The sequence below is a fragment of the Tribolium madens genome, unplaced genomic scaffold (assembly GCF_015345945.1).
Source record: "Tribolium madens isolate multiple individuals breed KSU strain unplaced genomic scaffold, Tmad_KSU_1.1 Scaffold_19;HRSCAF=116;Tcas5.2_LG9, whole genome shotgun sequence".
Taxonomy (NCBI): Eukaryota; Metazoa; Arthropoda; class Insecta; order Coleoptera; family Tenebrionidae; genus Tribolium; species Tribolium madens.
The window spans coordinates 162,993-185,070 of record NW_025400983.1 but is presented as its reverse complement, the minus strand read 5'-3'; the positions used below and the strand labels follow the sequence as shown (position 1 = coordinate 185,070).

Genomic DNA, 22,078 nt, shown 5'->3' with positions numbered 1-22,078 from the left:
ACATTTTTTAAATTACTTTAATTTATATAAATTATTATTTTCTGAAGGCAAATGATTAAAAAAAACCGCTTGGTTCCATACTTTATATTCACCCTGTATAATAATTTAATATTTTTTTGGTTTTTTGTTTTACTCAAGAATTATAAGGTGGATCTTTCCCACCAATTGTAGACTGCAACGATAAGACGCCCATAAAATAGGCTTAGAAATTTTTTTAATAATTTATTTTACTTAAACATTCAACATTCAAAAACTTCATTTTTTTTTACTTCTAAAAAAATTTCACAAAAAAAACTCTGTTTTTGAATATTCTAATTCAGGACACCCGCTTAACTTACGTTGGAAATATTATTTTTTTCTTATCATACATGAGGTTATGTCATTTTTGTACTTGTGGAATTATTAAAAGAATTTTCCAACTTAATAATATAAAATATTTGTTGAAATATCAAAGAAACTGTAAAGAAAAGGGAAAAAGTGTTAAAATTTGTCTCACTACCGATTATTTTAACAAGAAATAAACCCATTTGTTCTTTTGACAGTTTTGACAGACAGAAGTATTAGAGTTGGGGTTATTCTGAAGTTTTTATTGAGGCAGTTTAAATCTTGTTTATTTGATTTTGCATTAATTTCATCTCGAAATACTTTCGCACTTGTGATTGTAAAAGTTTTCAGTAATAATTCTAGAAATATTTGTATCAATGTAATACCCTCCAACATCGGCATTTACCCACCTCTAATGCATTATAGCCCATAATGAAAATGACCACTAGTAGAGAAAAACAACTTCACAACCTCTTGACAAACTAAATAATGGTATCTTTTACAGCTCATAGTGAAAAAAAGGATCTTTTTATTAATTTAGTTTGTTAGATTGTATTGTTGGTCGCCTAAGTTGCGGTGAATTTTTCGCTTTGTTGATTGCATAATTTGTCTTTCCTCAGGCCGCCTATTTGCGCATCTCTTACAAATTGCGCTACCGCTTCGCTGCCGGTTTTGTCAGCAGTGACGAATCGTCGCAAAAAGGCCGCCGCCAACTGCGAGGTCGCCGCCTCCAACGCACTAACCTTCTTCTGGGTTCAATCGCCATCATCTTCTGTGTCAGTTGGTTGCCTCTCAACCTTTTCAACTTGATCGCCGACTTGAATAATTTCCCGACAACATCCCAACCCATGATGATCGGTTACGCTGTTTGTCACATGATGGGTATGTCTTCGGCGTGTTCAAATCCCGTGCTTTACGGTTGCCTCAACGAAAACTTCTGGAAGGAATTCAAAGACATTTTGTGCATTTCGTCGTCGGAAAAAAACAACGCGTCCGGGGAAACCCAGAAGTTGTCCATTAGAGATAAGTTTAATCAAGTGTTGGGACGGAGTAAGCCTGATCTAGTGACCGGTGTGACGGAATACCAACCTTGTAATACCGCGAGCAGCGATATGACAGTGCTCACCAAGTGCTAGCCATTAAGGAACTTACGGACGAGGAGTAACGGGAGAGAGTCGAGTGTTGTAAATAGAACGCAACAAATGTGACTGATTTTTTAGGATGTAATTTGTGTGGTGTGATTGGGACTCGAGCCTAGATGCTATTACAATCCAGATAAATTAGTTAGCGCCATGTTGTAAAGATGGCGATTTGTAACGCAACGCCATCTTTACGGCAAATCTAATTTGTGTGGGGTTTAAGGTCACGACATCGGCGAGTCCACGGTGTCAAGTGACATGAAATGGTCTAGGCTTGAGACCGACTCTTCAATGTCAAATACGCAAATAGTTAACTCGAATTGCCTATGAAAGCTGTCAATTTATATTCTAGTCCACTATATTATTAATGTGATGTTTATATGAAATAAAACAAAATTATTAATGTCCAGAAATAAATAGTTTGTTTTATAAACTGCATTTTCATTTATTTTAATCACAGTTAAAAAAATGGTGGAGGCGCCAGAAACCAAACAAATTGATATTTCATAACCTCACTTTTTTACTAAACCAGTTTTGAAAGCAAAAAAGACTCTTGTAAGCTACTTGTTCCTTTGCCTGGAAGACAAAACTATAAATTTGCTCACGTTTGCTCTGCATAAAAGGTTCTATAGCTTTCGGAATATTTCCCCGACGTCCCCTAAATCGTAAACTTTCCTGCTTGGTAAGTAAATAGATGTTAAAAAGCTCGCTTTTGCAACAAACTGTGATTTATGAGACAAAACTGAATCCCGATAAGCGATTAGTCTTCACTTGTTCCGACGTAAATTTATCGGAAAAGTCAAACAAATAAAAGAAAAACGAACTTAACGATTGATTACTATAAAGTTACGAGTGATTTTCCACTTTTTGTGACCATCTGTCACATTTCATCTTTAACATCATTTTTCAGCGAAAGCACAGTAAGTCTTGAAAGAAACGGTCCTCCACATTTACTAAATCGACTGTACTTTTCGTTCCACTAGATCACACTTTTTAATGAAATTCCACGCGAAAAAATGCGCCCTTTATGACAGGAAAGGGGCACAGTCGTTCAGTTTTAATAGAGTTATGAACGTAAAATGAAACATCAACTTGATGAACAATTTATTTTAATTGGAATGTCCCGGAAAAGTTGGCGACAAGTCAAAATATTTCATTAGGTTAGAGGTCGGATTTAATTGAAGAAAGTTTGCCGGGGTTTTTTTTTTTTGGCGAAAACTTTCTGATTATAATAATGTGAGAAAATTGTAACTTATTAAAGGATAGTTTACATGAAAAAAAAGTCAAAGCGGAACCGATTGTTACTTCTGGAATAAGAACAGGATGGTTATGGCCGATTGACCGCCTTTATTGCGTCATTGATTACTGCTTAATTTCAATCTAGAGGCTGTTGATAATTTTGATGCTTCAGTTAATTTGAGAGGGTTAATGAAGAGGGATTCCGGAAAGGATTTAAGATTTTCTTTCAAGGATAAGGAATGAATAATGAAAATAACAATTTCTAGTACTTTTCAATAAGAAAGTTTGCTTCACTTTACAGTTATTTAAAATTTTATTTCGGGAAATAATTAACTTTCCCACATCCAAGTCACGTTCTTTAGTTTCTCGATTTATCTATTATTCGCACTGTGTCTTATTGGACCTCAAAATAAATTATATTTTTTTTCTTATTATAATTAAGATTAAATGGTTTTCTTTAGAAACAAATATTTCTTTGAACTCTGCTTACTGGAAATTCAATTAAAATTTGTAAATTGAATATTATGTTCTGGGCTTTTGGAAAAAATAATCAATTTAATTCAATTAGCGATGTTATGTAGAACGGTGAGACTCTCTATTGTTTCAGTGCGAGATAAAAGGTCGCGACTTAGAATCTCATAAAATACAATGTAATATGTCTGTACAAAAGAATAAAAATTTATTCTGCGCTAAATATAAATTTCCTTTTCTCAAATCATACAACAAAATAGTAAAAGTCGTACTTGTTTTTCACTTTTTGAATGTCAGATTAGTGTCTTTATCATTTAATTGGTAGTTAAAGAAGGAAATGCGAAACAAGTTTTAATATTTATTACCTTAATTGAGAAATGCACATCACACCACATCAATTTAAAGTATGTTCGAGTTCCGTTATTCGGACTACAAAATTTAATTTGTGGCTATTTTTTGACCCGTCCTGTTTGTGACGAATACGAGAGCAACCTTGGAACTTTCTCTTTTTAGACTAATCAACTTGGACAGAGTTGAACCAAAATTGTTATTAATTAAATGAATGAATCTAAATTTTGGCCTTGTTAAATGTGATGGGCCGATCCTTAATGACCCATTGAACACACAATGTGCCTCGGTGGTATTCCTCATTTGTGTCACGAGAATATTTTAATCGTGGCTTAATGAAAAAGGGTGACGAATCCACTTCAAATAATCAGCTTTTCGAACAAATCGCAAAACTTGATTTATCTCTTAGTCAAGAATAAATTCAGCGTCCACTGAAACTTGGTGGGCAACAACACCGTCGCGGACGAGTGACCTCGTGGCCTGAATTCTCCGAGTCAACAGTCCATGCCTGTTACACCTCTAGGTGCATGCAGCGAGACCGTCTTCTTGTAGTGTTATACAAGAAACGTGCCAGACAGTTTGCGACGTATTCATTATTTCTTCAACATAAGGAATTTGTGAACACGTGTTTTGGGTGTTCAGAGTTCCCACAGGTTCGTGACAAAATGGATAGATACTGACAACAGGTAAGGATAAGTGTGCTCAAATCCGGACCGGCGGTGATTAATACACTGTGAGTGGAAAATTCAGTTTTTCCGAGTTTAAGCAAATAATTGGACAAATACGGTTTGGCAGCAGGTGCTAGAGATCATCATTACGATGTCCGGGAGGAAGATTGATTGGAAACCGGTGAACTAGAGCTGGTACCGGTTGCCCTCAAAAATTGCATTTTATTTTAAAAAGTGCTCAAATTATTGATTACTAAATGTAAAGTTTCTCAAATAAATTGGTGCGTGAGTGGCTAACATAAATTGTCTTTATGACTCGTATTACATACCAGGTGGAAGCACGTTTTATTTTTTGAAAAATAACTAATTGATAATATTTTTTTATTTTTTGGTTTTGAGTTATGCAAAAGTTTTAATTTTTATTCAAATAGCAACTCACTATAAAACCTTTTTTACAAAGACTATGATTTAAGAATTACAACTACATATCTACATTTTGTTTAATTTGCGTAACTCAAAAAGAAAACTTTTTCTTGGATCTTTTTGGTATGGAAACGATGAAAAAAAACAACACAAAATTTTATTTTTCAAAACATGAACACATTGTTTATAACACTTTAATTTTTATTAATTATTATTAACTGGAGGCAAACAATATTTTAAAAAACAGCTTGGTTCTATTTTTTTTTGTCCACGCTGTATACCGGGTTATTCATAAATATGAAGCAATATTTGAACCTCATAAATGACCTAAAAAATGATGTTAATTTAAATAATAACTCGTGTCCAATCTCTACTGATAAGAATTTTACAGCCCTCGGAATGTGGGTATGGAAATTTGATTTTTTTGTAATAACTTTGGAACTATTTGACCAAATATTATAAAATTTGGAACATTTCCCTGTGACAACATACCCTTTGAATTGGTAATGACGAAAACCGGATACATCCACTCAATTTCCGGTTCCAGCAGTTGCAGGTCACATTTTCTGTGTTTTTCCATTTTTTTGCTCTCTTAACACCAATTTTTTATTGCCCAAATCGATAGAGTAATCAATTTCGATTAAAAAACGCATAACCTTTAATACCCCTAAAATGGACCGTTTCAAAGATATTTTAATTTAAACTGAGGACTGCACAACGCTGAAATCAAAAAGTAGGGATTTTGAATAGGTGGTATCCACGGCAACCAATGGCTCTGGTCACATAAATCCCTGCCAGGCATCTGTTAACTTTGACAATAAATTTTTGTGATTTTTTTATGAATTAAATGCTACGAGATCCATTTGGATTTATTCTAAGTTATGTTTGGAATCTTAGGTAAACTCTTTTATTAAATATTTTCGATTAATTGTCTAATAATTGTCCAATGTCAAAGTTGACAGATGCCTGACAGCGATTAGTGAGACCATGGTCATTTGTTACCGTGGATATCATCAATTCAAAATCCCTACTTTTTGGTTTCAGCGTTGTGCAGTCCTCAGTTTAAATTAAAATATCTTTGAAACGGTCCATTTTAGGGGTATTAAAGGTTATGCGTTTTTTATTCGAAATTGATTATTCTATCTATTTGGGCAAAAAAATTGGTGTTAAGAGAGCAAAAAATGGAAAAATACAGAAAATGTGACCTGCAACTGCTGGAAGCGGAAATTGAGTGGATGTATCCGGTTTTCGTGATTACCAGTTTAAAGGGTATGTTGTCACAGGGAAATGTTCCAAATTTTATAATATTTGGTCAAATAGTTCCAAAGTTATTACAAAAAAATCAAATTTCCATACCCACATTCCGAGGGCTGTAAAATTCTTATCAGTAGAGATAGGACACGAGTTATTATTTAAATTAACATCATTTTATAGGTCAAATATTGCTTCATATTTATGAATAACCCTGTAGAGTAAAAATTTGTTTACTTAGAAATACAACCCCTTCAAGTTTTACTTTAATAAAATAAACAACTTTTCTAACTACCTACTTCTCTTGAGTAAAATTACTCTCCTTAAAAATGCTATGTAAGATAGCAGAAATATGGAAAAAATGTAAAAAATTCTATCTATAAAAATTTATGAAAGTTTTAATTTTGCACTTTGACTATTTATTTCTGTTGGAAAAATAATTGTTAAAGTTTATCTTTAAAAAAAACTTATACAAGATTATCAGTATCCCTAAAAATAGACATAAAAAATGTCAAATGTCCAAAATTAAATGTCAAAATTTCTAGACAGAAAATTTTTTTAAACGTATTTTCTTTGTTCCTGGTATCTTATTTTTCTCTGGAGTTCGAGTTCTGACACACCCTGTAGATTAAGTACTCTTCAGAGTGACATACTTTATTTTATTTTTTCTTAAATGTATTACAATTACATTTTTTTTATATTTTTAATGAGAATATAATTAACTGACCATCATGTGCACATGTAATTACATAATATTTGTCAATACAAATACAAAAAGATTTGTAGATTCATCTAAGAACAAAGATGTGTTACCAATTGCTACAAGTAACACTAAAAATTGTTAACAAAAAAATAAATATCTAAAGATTATTCGCGTTTTTAAACAATTTTCACCATTGTGTTTAGCGTTATTAAATGTAATTACTTTAATTACAAAATTTGTGAATTTCAGGTAATTTAATGCTGTTGCATGACACTTTCACAGTTTAATAAGGAAATGTGTTTTTTATATTCTTTAACCAGAACAGCATATAGTAATTAGAAAATTTAAAACCTCGCAGTGGTTATAATTAATTTTAATCAGTACCCTATCTTTGTCATAGGTCTTGATAAACAATCACAATTTAAACTGCACAAAATGCATAAATTATTTAAAAATGCATTATTTATCAAGCCAAATTAAATATTTCATAAAATTGCTGTTTGAAACATAAATAATAAATTATCAATAAATGAACAACGAATGTGAAACAAATCCCTCAAACACCAATGGCAGAAAATGGGTTTCAGTAACGACATATTTGTGCCAAAAAAGTTTAATTGTCTTTTTCTAAAACCCTCCCAATGTTTGTCTCATCATTAATCACATTGCGCTCGAAAAATGCCAAAGTGTGTCATCGTTAAAAAAGTTGACCCGCTTCCAACAACCAAAATGAATATTAATTTAGTAAAATTTGCACGTCGATATTGTTACAAGTTAGATTATCTCATCCTTGAATGTAATCAAGCTACACGTGTCTTCCTTAAAACACCTCCTCATTTTCCGGTTAGCCACCCCATTTGCAATATAATATCAAGTTGCTATAACTTTTGAACCCATTTAATGTAAACTCTCTTGTTTAAAGTTTAGTAGATTTTACAACTTGTTCCAACTATTACAACTAATCGCGATTGATCGGCTCGTAAACTTTACGACGGAATTTCGGCGCTTTTTCTTGTTATTGAAATCAAGTTGGAGAAGTTTTATGGTATGTGCCAGTTATTGAATAGAAAGTCGTAATTATTATGGAGACACACGTAATTCAATTATTAAATTATTTGATAAGACGCCGCGTGATATGAGACTTTAATGAATTTATTTAATTAGATGAATTTTTTCATTCAATTAAGGATAGGGTGGTTATCTCGAATCTGCATGATAGCTTTTAGTATGACTGTAAAAGCTAATTTAATTAAAAATAATTGGAACATTATTGTGTAATGAATATTTTTTTTATTCCCAACAAAAAAATTAAACGTTTTAATTGTTTTACTTTCTTCGTAAAAATTTCTAAGTAGTTGTACAAATTTGCATATAGTCCAAGAAAGCAAATGTCCGACGCATCAGACCTACTAACCTAGCGATTAAAAGATAAATTCCATCGTATAAGTCTCAAATTTACTTACAAGTAATAAATACACTCTGACACCTAATTCCACTAACACACTCGTTGTGTAGTAGGCGTGTCAAAAAAATCCTCCAATCAAATATCTCAGGATTCAACAAAAGACGACTGTTATTCTGAATTTGATCACGTTGCTGTAAATGTGCGCTTACATAAAACAATATCGAACCGTTATATGTACAAAAAGCTTGCTAATTTTATCAAGTTATACCTTGCAATTAATAATAGAGATGCGCTATTGTTGTTTACCGGATTTTTCCGCGTTATGAATCTGTTTTTCATGGCAAAAAGCGATATGGCTCTGTATTTTGACGACCTTGACACTTTATGGACAATTTAAGAGTAATGTACGAGATGCTCCACATAAGTATAAAAGGGAAAAAACCGGTAAAAAACGAGAACAAACAAGACGCCTGAAGAAAAAAGAAAGTGGGTGAAGTGATGGTCGAAAAAGTCTTGATTTTCCGTCATCATTATTATTTTTAAAAGCCAAAATCCATTCACTGTTTGAAAGTTGGTCGATTTTTTTTACAGATGGCCTCAAAATGGACAAAATATGGCGATACAGAACAGGGGACATGCTGAAAGTTCTGTACGTGTTGTGCTTGGTGTTGTCGACTTTGAGGGCTTCAAAACTGAACTGTGGAAGTGATGAGATTGATAGGGAATTAAAACAATATGTTGATAGTGTCTTGAATATCGATAAATATTCCATTTTACCGGGAATTGGAATCGAACGAGTTGCTAATGCGAGTAAAAATGGAGAAAACGAAGAAACGTGTGTGAGTTCGAGGAGTTTTGGAAGTATTCAAGAGTATGTCAAAAAAAAAATGGACGAGTATAGCAAGACTCATGTGCTTTCAGTGGACATTCCAGCGACGGCCCGGTTTTTTCAATGTGAGTAATTTTAGAGATATGAACAAATAGCGACACCAAAAGCATAAAAAAGTGTGTTCTTAATCCTTTTATTTCGCAACTCATCAACGGTTGGATTTGAATTCATTAATTACATGGAAATTTTTGTGAATCAATACATGAGCGACACGTGTTTTGCATCTGACATTCTTGAAGGATTCAGTTTTATACAGGGTGTTCCATTTTTATTGTGGTGATAGAATATTCAATTTTAAGATAAAAGTTTCCTATGATTCTTAAAAAATATGTACTATGTAACGGCGCTACACTCCCTGAAACGGGTGTATGTTTTAATGGATTTTGTGTAATATTTCAGAAGCCAAAAGTGCAAAATTTGGTATAGTTGATTGATTACCTTTATGTCGAAATTTTTAATCAGGAGCGTCCTAAACTGGGGGGGTTTAGGATAGAAAGTACCATAACAATAAAATTCTAAATTTCATAGTTTTTACAAACAGAGGTCTCTTACCTTTTTTTGATACAACTTACCCTTTTTGAGTAAAATCTTTCTAATATTTGTGTTACACATGTTTTGTGGTGTTTTTACCGAAAAAAATGGTCAAGTTTGGTCGAAAATCACTATTTTTGCTTTTTTAAACGTTTTAGTATGTTTTTAAGATAAAAACTCAAATTTTGAATAAGATTTTATCGAGACAAGATAAAATCACGAAATTAAATCGAAAATATCATATTTTTCACTTTCTCAAGCGTTTAAGAAAGTTCTTCAGCCAGAAATGCAATTTTTTTGCAAAATTTTGTCCGAACCAGTTGAAAAAATTGCGCTATTTTTGCTTTCTTAAGCAGTTAAATACATTTTTGAACTAAAAACTTCTTTTTTTCGCAAAATGTTGCTAAAATAGGCCACAAAATCACGAAACTAGATTCAAATTATCGCTCTATTTTGGTCTGTTTCACTGGATTTAGTTTGGTGAGCTAAAAACCTACTTTTTTTCAAAAAATTTCATTCACAACCAAAAAAACCACCTTTTAAAGCGTTTAACTTGTTTTTGAGTTAAAAACTGTTTTTTTTTTGCAAAATTTTAGGAAAAAAGCGACCAAATAACATTATTTTTGACTTTTTCAGTTAAAAATGCACTTTTTTTTGCGACATTTCACTCAAGCAAGTCGTGAGACCTTCTAATTAGATAAAAAATGGTGTTTTTTGTCATTTGTGAGTACAAATCTTAATTGTTTTTTATCAAAACACTCCCAAAAATTAATTAGGCAAAAAATTATTTTATTTTCATCTATTTTCAAGCGAATAAAAACGTTTTCGAGCCAAAACTGATTTTTTTCACAAAATTTTGCTAGAATAGCTAAAATAGGAGTCGAAAACCACATTGTTTTTGTCTTTCTCAAGTAAAATTTTACCCAGATGGGCCCTAACATTAGCAAATTAAGTTGAAAATGGTATATTTTTTTAATCTGTGGGTTAGGATGAATAGTACTCTAACTATTTTGACTGAAATTTCTTGCCACAACAACAAAATTTAAAATTCCATAGTTTTTCACAAAAATTTTGTCTTTTGCGTTTTTCGATACAACCTCATAATAGGGTGTAGCTCCTTTAGAAAACATTTTTTGATATGTATTGACACTTTTGTCTTAAAATTGAATATTCTTCTACCTATAAAAACGGAACACTCTGTATATTCCACTCGTGTGTGGACAAGGACGAATTTAATATCAGTTTTTTGCAGTTTCTCAAACTACTAGAATATTTCGCGTTAAAACTCCTATTTTTATTTATCGTGTTATTTTCAAGCTATCACTTACATCACCATTTTACAAGTAATCGAATCTTGTCATAAACGACAAAAATTTCTCCCAGTTAACGTGAAAAAAGCTTTTAAGCTCTTGTGGCCTTTGTAAGCTTTTATTAGTTGAAAGCAATTGTGTCTCAACTATCCCTTCTCTCTACTAAACAAACTCTCATCGAGTTAATTTCCGTGTTTTATTTTTTAGCGGCAGCAGCAGCAGCAGATGACGGCGGCGGCAGGAATTCCTTCATGGCCGGTTTCGGTATGGGCTTTTTAGCTTTTGCCTTGAAAAAACTTCTTTTGCCGGTTTTTATTGGGGCTCAGTTGGTGAAATCTGTGCTGATCGCAATGTTCCTGCCATCAATTCTCGGAGGTTTAGGAAAGGTACTCGGCAAGGGATTATCGACGTTTTCGGGAATCTCTGGGGCGTCGGCGGGAATCAACAACAATCACGGACAAGTCGAAGATTTTGAATTTAAAGACACGGACCCGTATAGTAATGACGGAGTGCAGGATTTCAACGCTGAGGGAACTGATGGCAATTTGGGGCTCACTGTGGGCGGCTCCACCACGCCGGCCACGGCCGCCAATAGCCGGTAAAAAAAAATACACTTGAGTAGTGAAATTGTAATTGTTAGAGTGGATTTACATTTAGATTGTAAGCGCTAACTTTTCATTATGCTTAGTTTCCTCAAGGTATTATCGATCGTGAAAACTACTTGTGTTGTGTTGAAACTATGTTTCAAAGCACGTCTATATTGCAACAAAACATTATTAGTTTTATCTGCAGTGAGAATAATAATCTAATTTTTTTTGTAATTGTTTGCCAATTCATTGTCTTGCTTCACACTGTCAGCTTCTATTGGCTAAATAAAAATTTCATCGGCTAAGTGCAACGATATGGGGCTTTACCGATATTGAGTGACAACATTGTAAATAGTGAAATTATGTGAAACAAAGCACAAAGAGACTAATCCTTGCCGACATGTAATAGTGCGTATAATTCCGTGTGTTATGCAAATGTAATGACTTTGCTAATACAGATTAGCAACGACATATTCTTTCCAAAGATGATGTATGCAAATTTCCAGCGTTCAGGGATAAACTTGAACATAAATAAAGCCTCCAGTTAATACCGCCCCCATTCGGTTTTGCTCTAATAAAGTTAAGTAGAGGCTAGACGAGTCCAACGTTTGATTCTCTACCACGTCATTTGAAAAGAATTCATGCATAAATAACAGATTGCGATATTTTCCAAACGAATAGTTTTTTATACGTCAATTAAAGAAGCAACCAGTGCTATACGCAAAGGATTCGAATCTGATACAGACAGGACTAGGATTTTATAAAAGGAAAAATCCAGATTTAAAACAAATCTGCATTTTCTAATGTTTTTTACAATAACGATGCAAAATATATATATATATATTTTGCATCGTTATTGTAAAAAATCTTCAACTAGGTTCTTATTCTACAACATGCTTTTGATGGTCCAAAGTGGCTATATAAATTAATACTAGTAAATATAAGTAGTTATTACACGCAGCATATTTTTCAAAAACTAAAAACGGATTTATTAATAAATTTAGAGAAAATAATATTAATTTCTCAATTCAAGTTTCATCATTAATAAAAGTCAACAAAACACAATAAATCTGTACTTGTCATCAAATAATGTTTCAGAATTAGAAGATTTTTTATAATATGTTTCTCAACGACTCTCTTACAAGATATAAGAAGCTTAATAATTTCTCAAGTATCCTAATGAAACAAAAAAAAAGACAAAACAAATAAACTAAATAAATGGAAATTACATTATTTACTCATAAAGTTAAAAAAAACGTAAAAACAAACATAATGTGAAAACCGACATGCCGTTAACTCTGGAATTTTTTGTACAAATTTTTAGAATTTAATCGAAATTATATACATATTTGAAATTATTAAAATTAGAAAATTAAAAATGAAAAAAACAATCTTTGGATTGTTTGGAATTATTGAAATTTTTCTAGAATTTCTGGATTTTTTTTTGAATCATCGAAGATTATATCTTTTAAAAATTACGTTAAGTTTCTTAGAACTATCGGAATTAATTTGGAGTTACAGGAATTATTTTGGAATTACGAAAATTAAGTTGCAATTATGGGAATTAAGTTGAAATTACAGGAATTAATTTGTAATTATAAGCATTAATCTGAACACAATTAGAACTAGAATTACGATAAATAATTAAAATTATTGGAATTTTTCTGAAACTACTGGAATTTTCTTTGAAATTATCGGAGATTTCTTTTGAAAATCACGTTGAATTTTTTAGAGCTGTCGAATCAATTTGAATTACAGAAATTATTCTAAAACTACAAAAATTAAGTTGGAATTACGGAAATTAGGTTGGAATTACAGGATTTAATTTAGAATTATAAGAATTAATCTGAAAAGAATAGTTTTACAATGGATTATTGTAATTTCGGTTGTAATATCAGAGATATTTTTTTTGAAAAAACTTCTAATTTCCTAGAAATATAGAAATATTTCTTTTTAAACAAAGCAATATCCTAATAAAACTAAGAAAAAAGACGTAAAGAAAAATCAATTTTTGTTGAAAGCAAATAAAACAAAAGTAGACACAGATCCGAATCCTGTTTGGTCCAAAGCTAAATCCACATTTTTTTTCGCTTTGAGATAATTTTAGCATCCGTAACTTTTTCCACAATAAAATCTGATCAATTCTCTGTTTGCAGATTTGGCATCGGCCACAATCGCATTTCCTTCCAGAATGACAACTACTACATGCGAAAACCCAACAAGAAGACTGATTACAAGGTGTTTCACAAAATTCCGTCTTCTTCTCTCCTTCTCACAAGTTACGACCCTTTCTATAGTCCTCTTCTTTCGCGTCTCGACGCCGTTTTCCAGCAATTAGGTCTCGGTGACGATAAATCACCGGAAATCGAAAAGTGTCGCGAGAGACTCGTCTGCATGATGTACGCGAATCCTGCAAAATACGCCCCTTATAGTAACCTCGTTTCGGCACAGCTGAGCAGGTAACATTTTTCGATAACAACTTTAATACTTTAAGCTTCCGTGGGATTTTCTTGATAAGCACTGATAATTGCTTTCAGGGAGTTGAACGAGCTCCGGAAGCCGGCTTCGGACAATCCGGATATTCTCAGGTTCTTCCGGTATATGAAAGCGGCGAAAGATGGCCAAGATGGGGAGGAATGTCTGGCACATAAAGGGTGCTCGGCCTTATCTACCAGTCAAGCTAGTCCAGCTATTCTTACAACGTACAATGAAATTAACAAATTGGTGCAAGCCAGAAAGATCAATTGAGTGATTTTATATCTTAGTCATGATGATAATTTTAAGCTTTATTTATTTATTGATTAATTTATTGACAACTTTTCGGTTGCTAGTACTAGTGCTCAATCCATATTCTATCTATAAGTCTGTTATTTATTTATTTATTTAATTTATTTATTTCTCTGTTGTAAATTATTTTTCCGAATAAATTTTATGTATAATAAATAGTTTTGGGACTTTGGGTGGTCTCCTTTTTCTAGCTCTTCTCTTCGTTTTTGAAATTGTGGCTTAATTCTAGAGATTAAAACTGCAAAAACTTCCCCTCAAACTTCAATCCTTGATGTTAATCGTCTACAAACAAACCCACGCCTCATGGGACCGGACCACATGTCACAACTCGAGTCAAAACTTATCATTTTCAACTGATGAAGCAACGAAAACAAAATCGTTCATTTTTCACGCCACTCGCTTCCGATTTTTGTTATTATTGCCAATAAAACTTTATTTAGGCTTGTTGTCAAATGACAAACGTTGCTAGCACAATACTTTATTGATCGCAAATCCGTACAAAATAATGAAATTGTTTTCGCAGCAAAAGTACAAATTTGTAGGTTTTGGTATTCATAAATATTTCACGTTTCTCTATCGACTTTTCGGTCGTGTCTATCGAAGGCTTCCACCCTTGTTTGCTAACAAAATACTGACGGAGATTTTATTATCGGCGCGAGACGTCTTTGCTATTTAAATTTCAAAAGAGGCAGCCATTTGGACGCTTAGTTTATAATAAAAAATCCGACAGTGGGGAGAAATGAAGAAGCTTGATAAATTTGGTCAAATTTCCCATTTATTTCGGATTTAAATCACTGGAAAAGCAGGATAGAGGCACGTCTAGTCAATCTTCGATGTTCCAATAACTACGTAAATATTGGAACTGTCGATGTCAAGATAAATATATGAGAATGTGGAAGTCAGGTTGAATAAATTTTGTGGTTTGTATTAATTTCAATTTCCTATGAAGGGTACGGCTTCCAAGAGGTATATTTAGATTTGGTTCTGAAGCTTGGAAATAGAATTTTATACAACAAAATTTTAGCACATGAAACTAGAAGTGATGTTACGAAATATTTGTTGTATAAATATTTGATTATTTGGAGCAATGGGAGATGAAACCCTTTAATTTGGGTAATTGAGCAATTAAAACTAAGTTGCCTTCCAAAAACAACTAAAAATAATGTAATGTATTTTTTATTAACTTTTTTTGGACCTAAAAGTCTTGATTAAAGAAGACAAACACTAACACTTTAGTTAATGACCATTACAATTCAAGTCCAATGATATAAATGTTACATAAAGCGGTGTTTCCGTTCTGTAATAAACGCATCAGCAAGGGTTTTCCAGCCGGATTTATTTTTACTTTCTCTCTTGGTGCTTTCACCCACCTCATGAGTCATATTGTTTATATTTATTTTTTTATTAAGCAATTAAATAGAGAAACAACAGATCTTAAACAAATCTCATCTCGTGTAAAATAAATTTCCCCCAAATTCGATTATCTTATTATTTCTCTCATCGCATTACCGAAATCACTTTTCCTTTCAAGTTTCTCATCATCCAAACCGACTTTCACTGGGCATTGCCCCGACTGTTACTTAATCCTGGGCTGGAAACCCCATGTATCACACCCTCGTATATAATGCAAGTCAAACTTCTTGATCTGTGCACTCGTCAGCCAGCACAGTGTACAGTTAGTGACCTACCTAGCGGTGTTCCACGTAATAATTGTTAAGATTCCAAATCCGATTTAAAAGCAATTCGAACTGTGATCATGTTGGGCGCCGTCAAGTGGTTATTTCTTTCCAGTTTAATTTCGTTGGTAGCACTGCAATCGGCCGACGAAAGAAGTTTCCGGCAGCCTGAGGCTGAAGGTGAGTTCTTGACGTTGTTAAAACTTGGGGCTAAAATGCGATTTCCAGACAGGACGATTCTGGATTGGATAGGTCTCGGGACAGGACCGGACACTGACCCCTATCTCGCTAAAACAAATGCGGCGTGTCTTGAAGGAGATCTCGCGGAATGTTTCAAATCGAGAGCGCTGGCGTCGCTTGATGACTTTTTCAATAAAGTGAGTATTCTGCCCTAAGGACACTGCCACTACCAGGTTTAGTTTTTTTTTTATTCAAATTCTTGAAACAATTTCATTAAAAACTAATGGAAAGCTTTTAGCTAAAACCACAACGTTTCCAAGATTTTCAATATCTATATAAAAGGAATAATCTTACAATAATCCACCAGTTAATCTCAATTTTTATCCTTTCAATTAAATTCATCTGTGGATCGTCAAAAATGCTAATCCCTACAACTGCTTTAATTAACGTTTTCCCCTTTTCAGCCTCAATATTCTCTCACTGAACATGTCAGGATTTTACGAATGCCTCAAACGCAGTTGAGACAACTGAACCATGAACCTTATGAATATTCCTCAGTACCGAGAGCTGACGAGCCTGAATGGGACCAACTTGTAAAATTTGGTTTGAGAAAAGTAAGAGACAAACTCGGGAAAAAAACAATTTTGTATTTCCTAATTTTCAGATTGAAAAATTCCTCAAATCTTCGGCCATTGAAGTACAGTTTGATAACGAAGTTACCGAAAGCGGTCGATATGCACCAAGATTTATCGATGAAATTGCCGACGAAATCGACGTCATCGAAGACAAAAAAGACTCACTTTTCAGTAAGTCGAGAAACTGTTTAATTGGTTGCCTATACTTGTTTTTTTCTAGAGCGCAAGCAATTAAAGAAATTATTCATTCCGATGCTGATCATTTTGAAACTTTTTAAGTTAAAACTGTTGCTGTTTCTGCCTTTGATTCTGGGTCTGGCTTCGTTTAAGAAACTGCTGGGTTTCTTAGCTATCGTCATTCCGGGTTTAATTGGTTTCTTCAAGCTTTGCAAGCCTAATCTACAATCAAGTAATTACTATACGGGACCTCATTATTCTCCAGCTGGAGTAGGATATCCGGGGCATTTCAGAGGTGAAGCTGAATACTCGAATAATGCACAATATGGTGCCGTTCATTTCGGTGATGATAATAATGCCCAACATTTGGCATATAATGGATGGAGTCATTACAGAAATAATGGAGGGGATATTAAAGCGGAAGAAACTACCTCAAAGAAATCTATTTTACCAGACTCGTAACATGTATATAATTTTTAAATTTAGTTTGTAAATATTTATGCCATAATTTATGTAAAAATGTAAATAAAATCAAATTTAAAAACAATTTGTAATTGTTATTCACACGAAACAATAAGTAGGTAAAATGTGCAGCTGAAAAGCGAATGAAGCACAACCCGGTTATCCTCTAAAAGGCAATAAATTTTCGGAGAAAAGTTCAATTAAGAGCGATTCAAGCATTTCATTCTCTTTATCCATTTTTGCCACCCCTTACGTTTATACTTTTTTTATCATTTGGGAAATCTCGAGTTTCAAGACTTGATTACATTGTGTCAGAAAATAAAACAATGCCAAACTTTTTATTTAATTTTATTAATTCCGTGAAAATAAATTAAATTTCTAACAAGTGGGTCGCATAAAAATTAAATTTAATATAAAACGGTAGCTCGTACATTATTAATTTTAAAACCGTTGTTATTTATTATTAAACAGTCGATTTTTTTCTCAGGTGATTCCGGTAAATAACCGGAAACACTTCCGAATCCAGGCCACAGCCTCCTTGCTGATCAATCACGAAAATGTAATATTTTTCACTGAACTAGATTTTCTGGAATGAATCGCTATGTAGGTTAGTGCGTCATCTCCCTACGCACGGTCAAGGTTATCAATGTAACGGCCCTGTTGCCCTAAGGTCTCTGGGAAATTCTTCGTAGAGATTTTGATAGGCGAGCAAGACACCAAAACTTTCTTGATGGTTGGAGGTATATTTACGGAAGAGCATCTGGTTATCGAGAAATGAGGTTGCGGTCAAACCTCCTTTATTTTCTCAATGTCGCTATCGACGGATCAGATAACCGGAAACTAGTGAAAATGGAACGGATATTTAAAAATGTATTTTATGTAATAAGTATTTAACGCTCGACTGGACGAGTTATGCAAATCAATTGCGACCGTCTACTTAATTAAACTTTTAACAACAACAACCTGTGTGCATAAGTATAGTTTCTCATAATTAACCGACACCGGTGTTGTTGATTTCAGGAAATGAGTATCATATTGTCGAGAGTATTATAATGGGAATTATGTCAGTGCCTTTCGACATTGACCTTAGACACACATTCGTAAAATCAGGGTCAATCACTCAAACTGATCCATAATTTACAAACACACTAATTCCATAATTATTTTATTGTTATTGCTTTAATTCTCTCGGAAAATTACTGGTTTATTGACTGTTGATAGCTTCAGTAGCTTTTACAAACAATAGCTTTCTTTTACAATTATTGCACAGATGGTCGCTACCAAAACAATGTAGATAAATAATTGTTGTTACATTTAAGAATCCGGAACGCGACTTTTTTGTGTTTTTACATATCTTGTGAATAAAACATCCACAATTTATTTACAATGCAACAGTGCACAAAGGGGTGTCTTCACTTTAATTTATAAAACGTCGCAACCTACCATAAAGACGAAAAAAGGTGGCAAACATGAATTATTCATTCTCTTTCAAGGGATTATTCTACATATATTACGCAACTAGACACTATTTTTCTTATTCGAGAGACAAAGTTAAAAATGAGCTCAAATATAAAAAAAAAAATTTCTTAGCTGGCCATTGGTTTATAAATCAAACCTACATTTCCTTATAAAAATATTCGTAAAGCAAATTTTTACTCGAAGAAACTTCTTGTTGCGTTAGAAATGACCATGCGTCCCACATTCTTGTAGAATCGACCTAAAAAAAACGCATCAGTCCGAAGCTACAATTACTCACCTTAATTAATACTGAATGATTTTACGCACCGGAAATTGCGTTAATCTCAGATCGGATCAAAATCGGCGAAAGCGATCTCTCAAAAACGAGACACAACGGCAATCTCACGGTTTCTTAATCCACTTTCTATTTTTATTTTTTGAGTCGTAGATGGAAAAAAAAATGAGCGATGAGCTTTCACGAATCACGAAGTATCCGGTCTCGTTTCTCCGGCAATTGAAAGCTGCCTACAAGCACATATCTAACTTTATTGGATGTATAGATAGAAAGCCGATAGTGTTATAAAAGGACTTGTGCACGTGTACGGGTTGGTTTTTCTTGGACGGTGATGCTGCCTGCGACCTCGAAACTACATGAATTTCATGATTAATTCCGAACGAATGCCTCTTGGCACACATCGGAATATGAGATTAGATAATCCGAATGGAATGTGCCAGATTGGCGCTGACAATCTCGAAAATGAGAAATCTACAAAGGGGTCGATTAAACTCCCACAATAATCTAAATGTTCTACAATGAACATGAATTAAAACCAGCTCTCTTAATTTATTACGTCCAATTATCGTTTTTTGAATTTTTGTCCGCCCAACTTTCATTAGCTCCGTAATCTCATCGAAAGTTCTCAATGTTTTTTTAAGAGAAACCCCATCAGAGATAATGAGATGATTAAAAAAGTGTGCCGCCATAACTAGACTAGTCGGCAACAATATTTGGGTTAGTCGATGACGTTCTAATAAAAAAAATCTGATTAGGTAATTTAAAACCAAGAGTTTTATAGATTTGGGGTGTCAACCCAAAAACCCGGAATTTTCGCTGTTAGAATTTTCACTGTCGGCGTAAATCATAGTGTTGACCTTACTCTCGCAACAAGACTCCCATCGCCACAAGAGATACTTACCATAACCCTAATTCTTTAACTGGTCCATACGACACACTTGTAAAGGCGCTTCCGACGATATAAAATCTTTACCACTACCGCCGATTCTTCATTCCTTTGGCAACCACGGTCATGTTCTGAGTTTTTTTTTTAATTTTGTTGTTTTTTTATTTCATAGAAAAATAAAGTGGAAAAATGGACGCTAAAGTGATTTGTGTTGTGTTATCCTTTGCCATCCTGGCGACCGCAGGACCCGTGGTTGACGACACCAAAGGGCATATAGATAACTCGGTGAGATTTACTGCTTTATTATTCGGTTTTCCTTTTATTTCTAACTTATGACTAGTCGAGAAGCTTTCCCAATTTATCAAAAAAGTGATTCATTCTTTATTACTTTCATCTTAATTATGTGTCTTAAAAATTTATGATTATTTCTACTAATTAATAACGCATAACCGGTTTTTATAACCGTGAACTTGGATAAAATCTCCGGAAATTCTTTCATTTACTCGACATTTCGAATAGTCTGAATGAAAAATATGTTACCACCGTTATAAAAGTCGACAGATGTTCAATTATTCAAAAAATTAATACATCCAGCACAGTAGAACAAACAGTTGGTTGAAAAAAAAACACTTTTTTTATATAAATTGACTAAAAGATTTCATTTTTTCTGTCAACTCTATAGAATTATTTATTCAAAACATTACAATAATTTAGCACCTTCTCGCTAATACCCAACAATTACTTCATTTATTCATCCATTCATTCGAATAATCCTTCAGGTACACACAGGAGAATCGACCGTGGAGGAATCTCTGCTGAAAAAACTCAACTCGAAATGTTTAAATCGCGACATAAGTTCATGCATGATGCTGAAACTCGTGACTTACTTCAACCGCATGTTGAAAAAGCAGTCCATCGAGTTTGGAGACGTTGAAATCACTCAAACTTCTACTGAAATCATCACAGCAGATACTTCAAGATCTCTCAATACTGAAAATATGTCAGAAGAAGCTTTACTCAGTGAAGTTATTGCTGATAAAATCTACAGTTTCTTGAGGACGAGGTCACTAAAATGGAAGGTGGGTTCATTACCTTGTGACCCATGACCTCAAAATCTTTCAGGCGTGGAAACACATGCAAGGAACAAGAAATGGCACTCGAGGTGCTTTACCTCCAAAAATTGTTATTTTCCAAGAAATAAATTTCTAAATCTTGAAATGAAACCAATAATTATAATTTAGAATATTAAATCAAAGTTGATTTACTTTCAATTGAATTCGGTTTTTTTTCTGAAAACATATTAAATTTAACTTTTCATGTGGTAGTATAAACTTGACGTTGAATTTGATTACGTTGGAATCAAATTAATTTTTTTTCGAAATACAACATGAATCAATTTTAGGTTTTGGACGGTGCCGACGTTGTAATATCGGGCAAAAGCGAGAAAGACGGTGGTTTAAACGTCGGCCTCTCGATCCACCCAAGTAAATCCTCCGAAGGCGATGCCCGTAAAAAGAAAGAAAACGGCATGGGTGCAATTATCGCTGCTGCTGTTATGAAAATCGGTCTTTTGAAAGCTCTCGCTTTCAAAGCTTTAGTTCTTCTGGTCGGCAAAGCTCTACTCGTCAGCAAAGTAAGTTGAACGTTTTTATTTGAAACACTTTCTCATTGTTATGTTTTAGCTTGCATTGGTGCTTGCTGTAATCATTGGCTTGAAAAAACTTCTCCATCATGAAAAACATGTAACGTATGAAGTTGTGGCTCATCCTCATCATGAGCATCACGAACATCACACCAGTGGAGGAGGACATGATTCGTATGGAGGAGGATGGGGAAGAAACTTTGATGCACAGAATTTGGCTTATAAAGCACAAATTCCACAGAATTAAGATGAAACGGTGAAGTGGCGCCATATTGGAGGCCTTTTTACATTTGTTTATATTTATTTTTTTTATTTATTGACGTGTTTTTGTAGTTATTAATGTTTTTTTCTGTAATAAATATTGCACTGTTCGAAAAAGAAATTTTTTAAATCGTAACATGACAAGAGATTTATTTGTATTATGACACAAACAAAGCTTTATATTTGAGAACAAAAGAAGTGTTCTGCCCTTCAAGCTTTCATATCTTCAGCTTTAAAAGACAATACGGTTTTGCTTAATTACAGCAGTTCTCATCTAATTGTAATTCGAACAATTTAAAGTGAGATCTTAGTATTTTCGCACTAATTTTAA

At 33.4% G+C, this 22,078-nt stretch overlaps 4 protein-coding genes across 5 annotated transcripts in view; all 4 read left to right on the top strand.

Moving 5' to 3' along the window:
• LOC123015664 (neuropeptide F receptor) overlaps positions 1-1,896 on the top strand; it is a 9,773-nt gene extending 7,877 nt beyond the window's left edge. For both annotated transcript variants that reach the window (XM_044415536.1, XM_044415537.1), the window contains one exon: positions 945-1,896. In XM_044415536.1, the coding sequence (XP_044271471.1) occupies positions 945-1,460 (516 nt within the window). In that variant the 3' untranslated portion in view covers positions 1,461-1,896. The remainder of the gene's footprint in view (positions 1-944) is intronic.
• Positions 1,897-4,032: 2,136 nt separating this feature from the next.
• On the top strand, positions 4,033-14,247 carry LOC123015662. The gene is made up of 5 exons (XM_044415534.1): positions 4,033-4,207; positions 8,563-8,925; positions 10,909-11,299; positions 13,445-13,747; positions 13,826-14,247. Exons 2-5 carry the CDS (start codon positions 8,574-8,576, stop codon positions 14,034-14,036), a joined length of 1,257 nt encoding a protein of 418 aa, XP_044271469.1. The 5' UTR covers positions 4,033-4,207; positions 8,563-8,573; the 3' UTR covers positions 14,037-14,247.
• A 1,471-nt stretch (positions 14,248-15,718) lies between these two features.
• LOC123015666 lies at positions 15,719-17,282 on the top strand. Its single transcript, XM_044415542.1, has 5 exons — positions 15,719-15,931; positions 15,980-16,128; positions 16,396-16,545; positions 16,596-16,737; positions 16,787-17,282. Exons 1-5 carry the CDS (start codon positions 15,832-15,834, stop codon positions 17,203-17,205), a joined length of 960 nt encoding a protein of 319 aa, XP_044271477.1. The 5' UTR covers positions 15,719-15,831; the 3' UTR covers positions 17,206-17,282.
• Positions 17,283-19,935: 2,653 nt separating this feature from the next.
• On the top strand, positions 19,936-21,883 carry LOC123015671. Its single transcript, XM_044415545.1, has 4 exons — positions 19,936-20,129; positions 20,624-20,923; positions 21,247-21,477; positions 21,527-21,883. The coding sequence occupies exons 1-4, from the start codon at positions 20,034-20,036 to the stop codon at positions 21,731-21,733; spliced, it is 834 nt and encodes a 277-aa protein (XP_044271480.1). The 5' UTR covers positions 19,936-20,033; the 3' UTR covers positions 21,734-21,883.
• Positions 21,884-22,078: the final 195 nt, after the last annotated feature.

Bases quoted from the DNA above. Each gene is read 5' to 3' on its own strand.
- LOC123015666 (XM_044415542.1), top strand. From the start codon at position 15,832: ATGTTGGGCGCCGTCAAGTGGTTATTTCTTTCCAGTTTAATTTCGTTG. The intron at 15,932-15,979 runs GTGAGTTCTTGA...TGCGATTTCCAG, and splicing joins CCGGCAGCCTGAGGCTGAAG to ACAGGACGATTCTGGATTGG. The intron at 16,738-16,786 runs GTAAGTCGAGAA...GTTTTTTTCTAG, and splicing joins CAAAAAAGACTCACTTTTCA to AGCGCAAGCAATTAAAGAAA.
- LOC123015671 (XM_044415545.1), top strand. From the start codon at position 20,034: ATGGACGCTAAAGTGATTTGTGTTGTGTTATCCTTTGCCATCCTGGCG. The intron at 20,130-20,623 runs GTGAGATTTACT...ATAATCCTTCAG, and splicing joins AAGGGCATATAGATAACTCG to GTACACACAGGAGAATCGAC. The intron at 20,924-21,246 runs GTGGGTTCATTA...AATCAATTTTAG, and splicing joins CGAGGTCACTAAAATGGAAG to GTTTTGGACGGTGCCGACGT.
- LOC123015662 (XM_044415534.1), top strand. From the start codon at position 8,574: ATGGACAAAATATGGCGATACAGAACAGGGGACATGCTGAAAGTTCTG. The intron at 8,926-10,908 runs GTGAGTAATTTT...TTTATTTTTTAG, and splicing joins GACGGCCCGGTTTTTTCAAT to CGGCAGCAGCAGCAGCAGAT. The intron at 11,300-13,444 runs GTAAAAAAAAAT...CTCTGTTTGCAG, and splicing joins GCCACGGCCGCCAATAGCCG to ATTTGGCATCGGCCACAATC.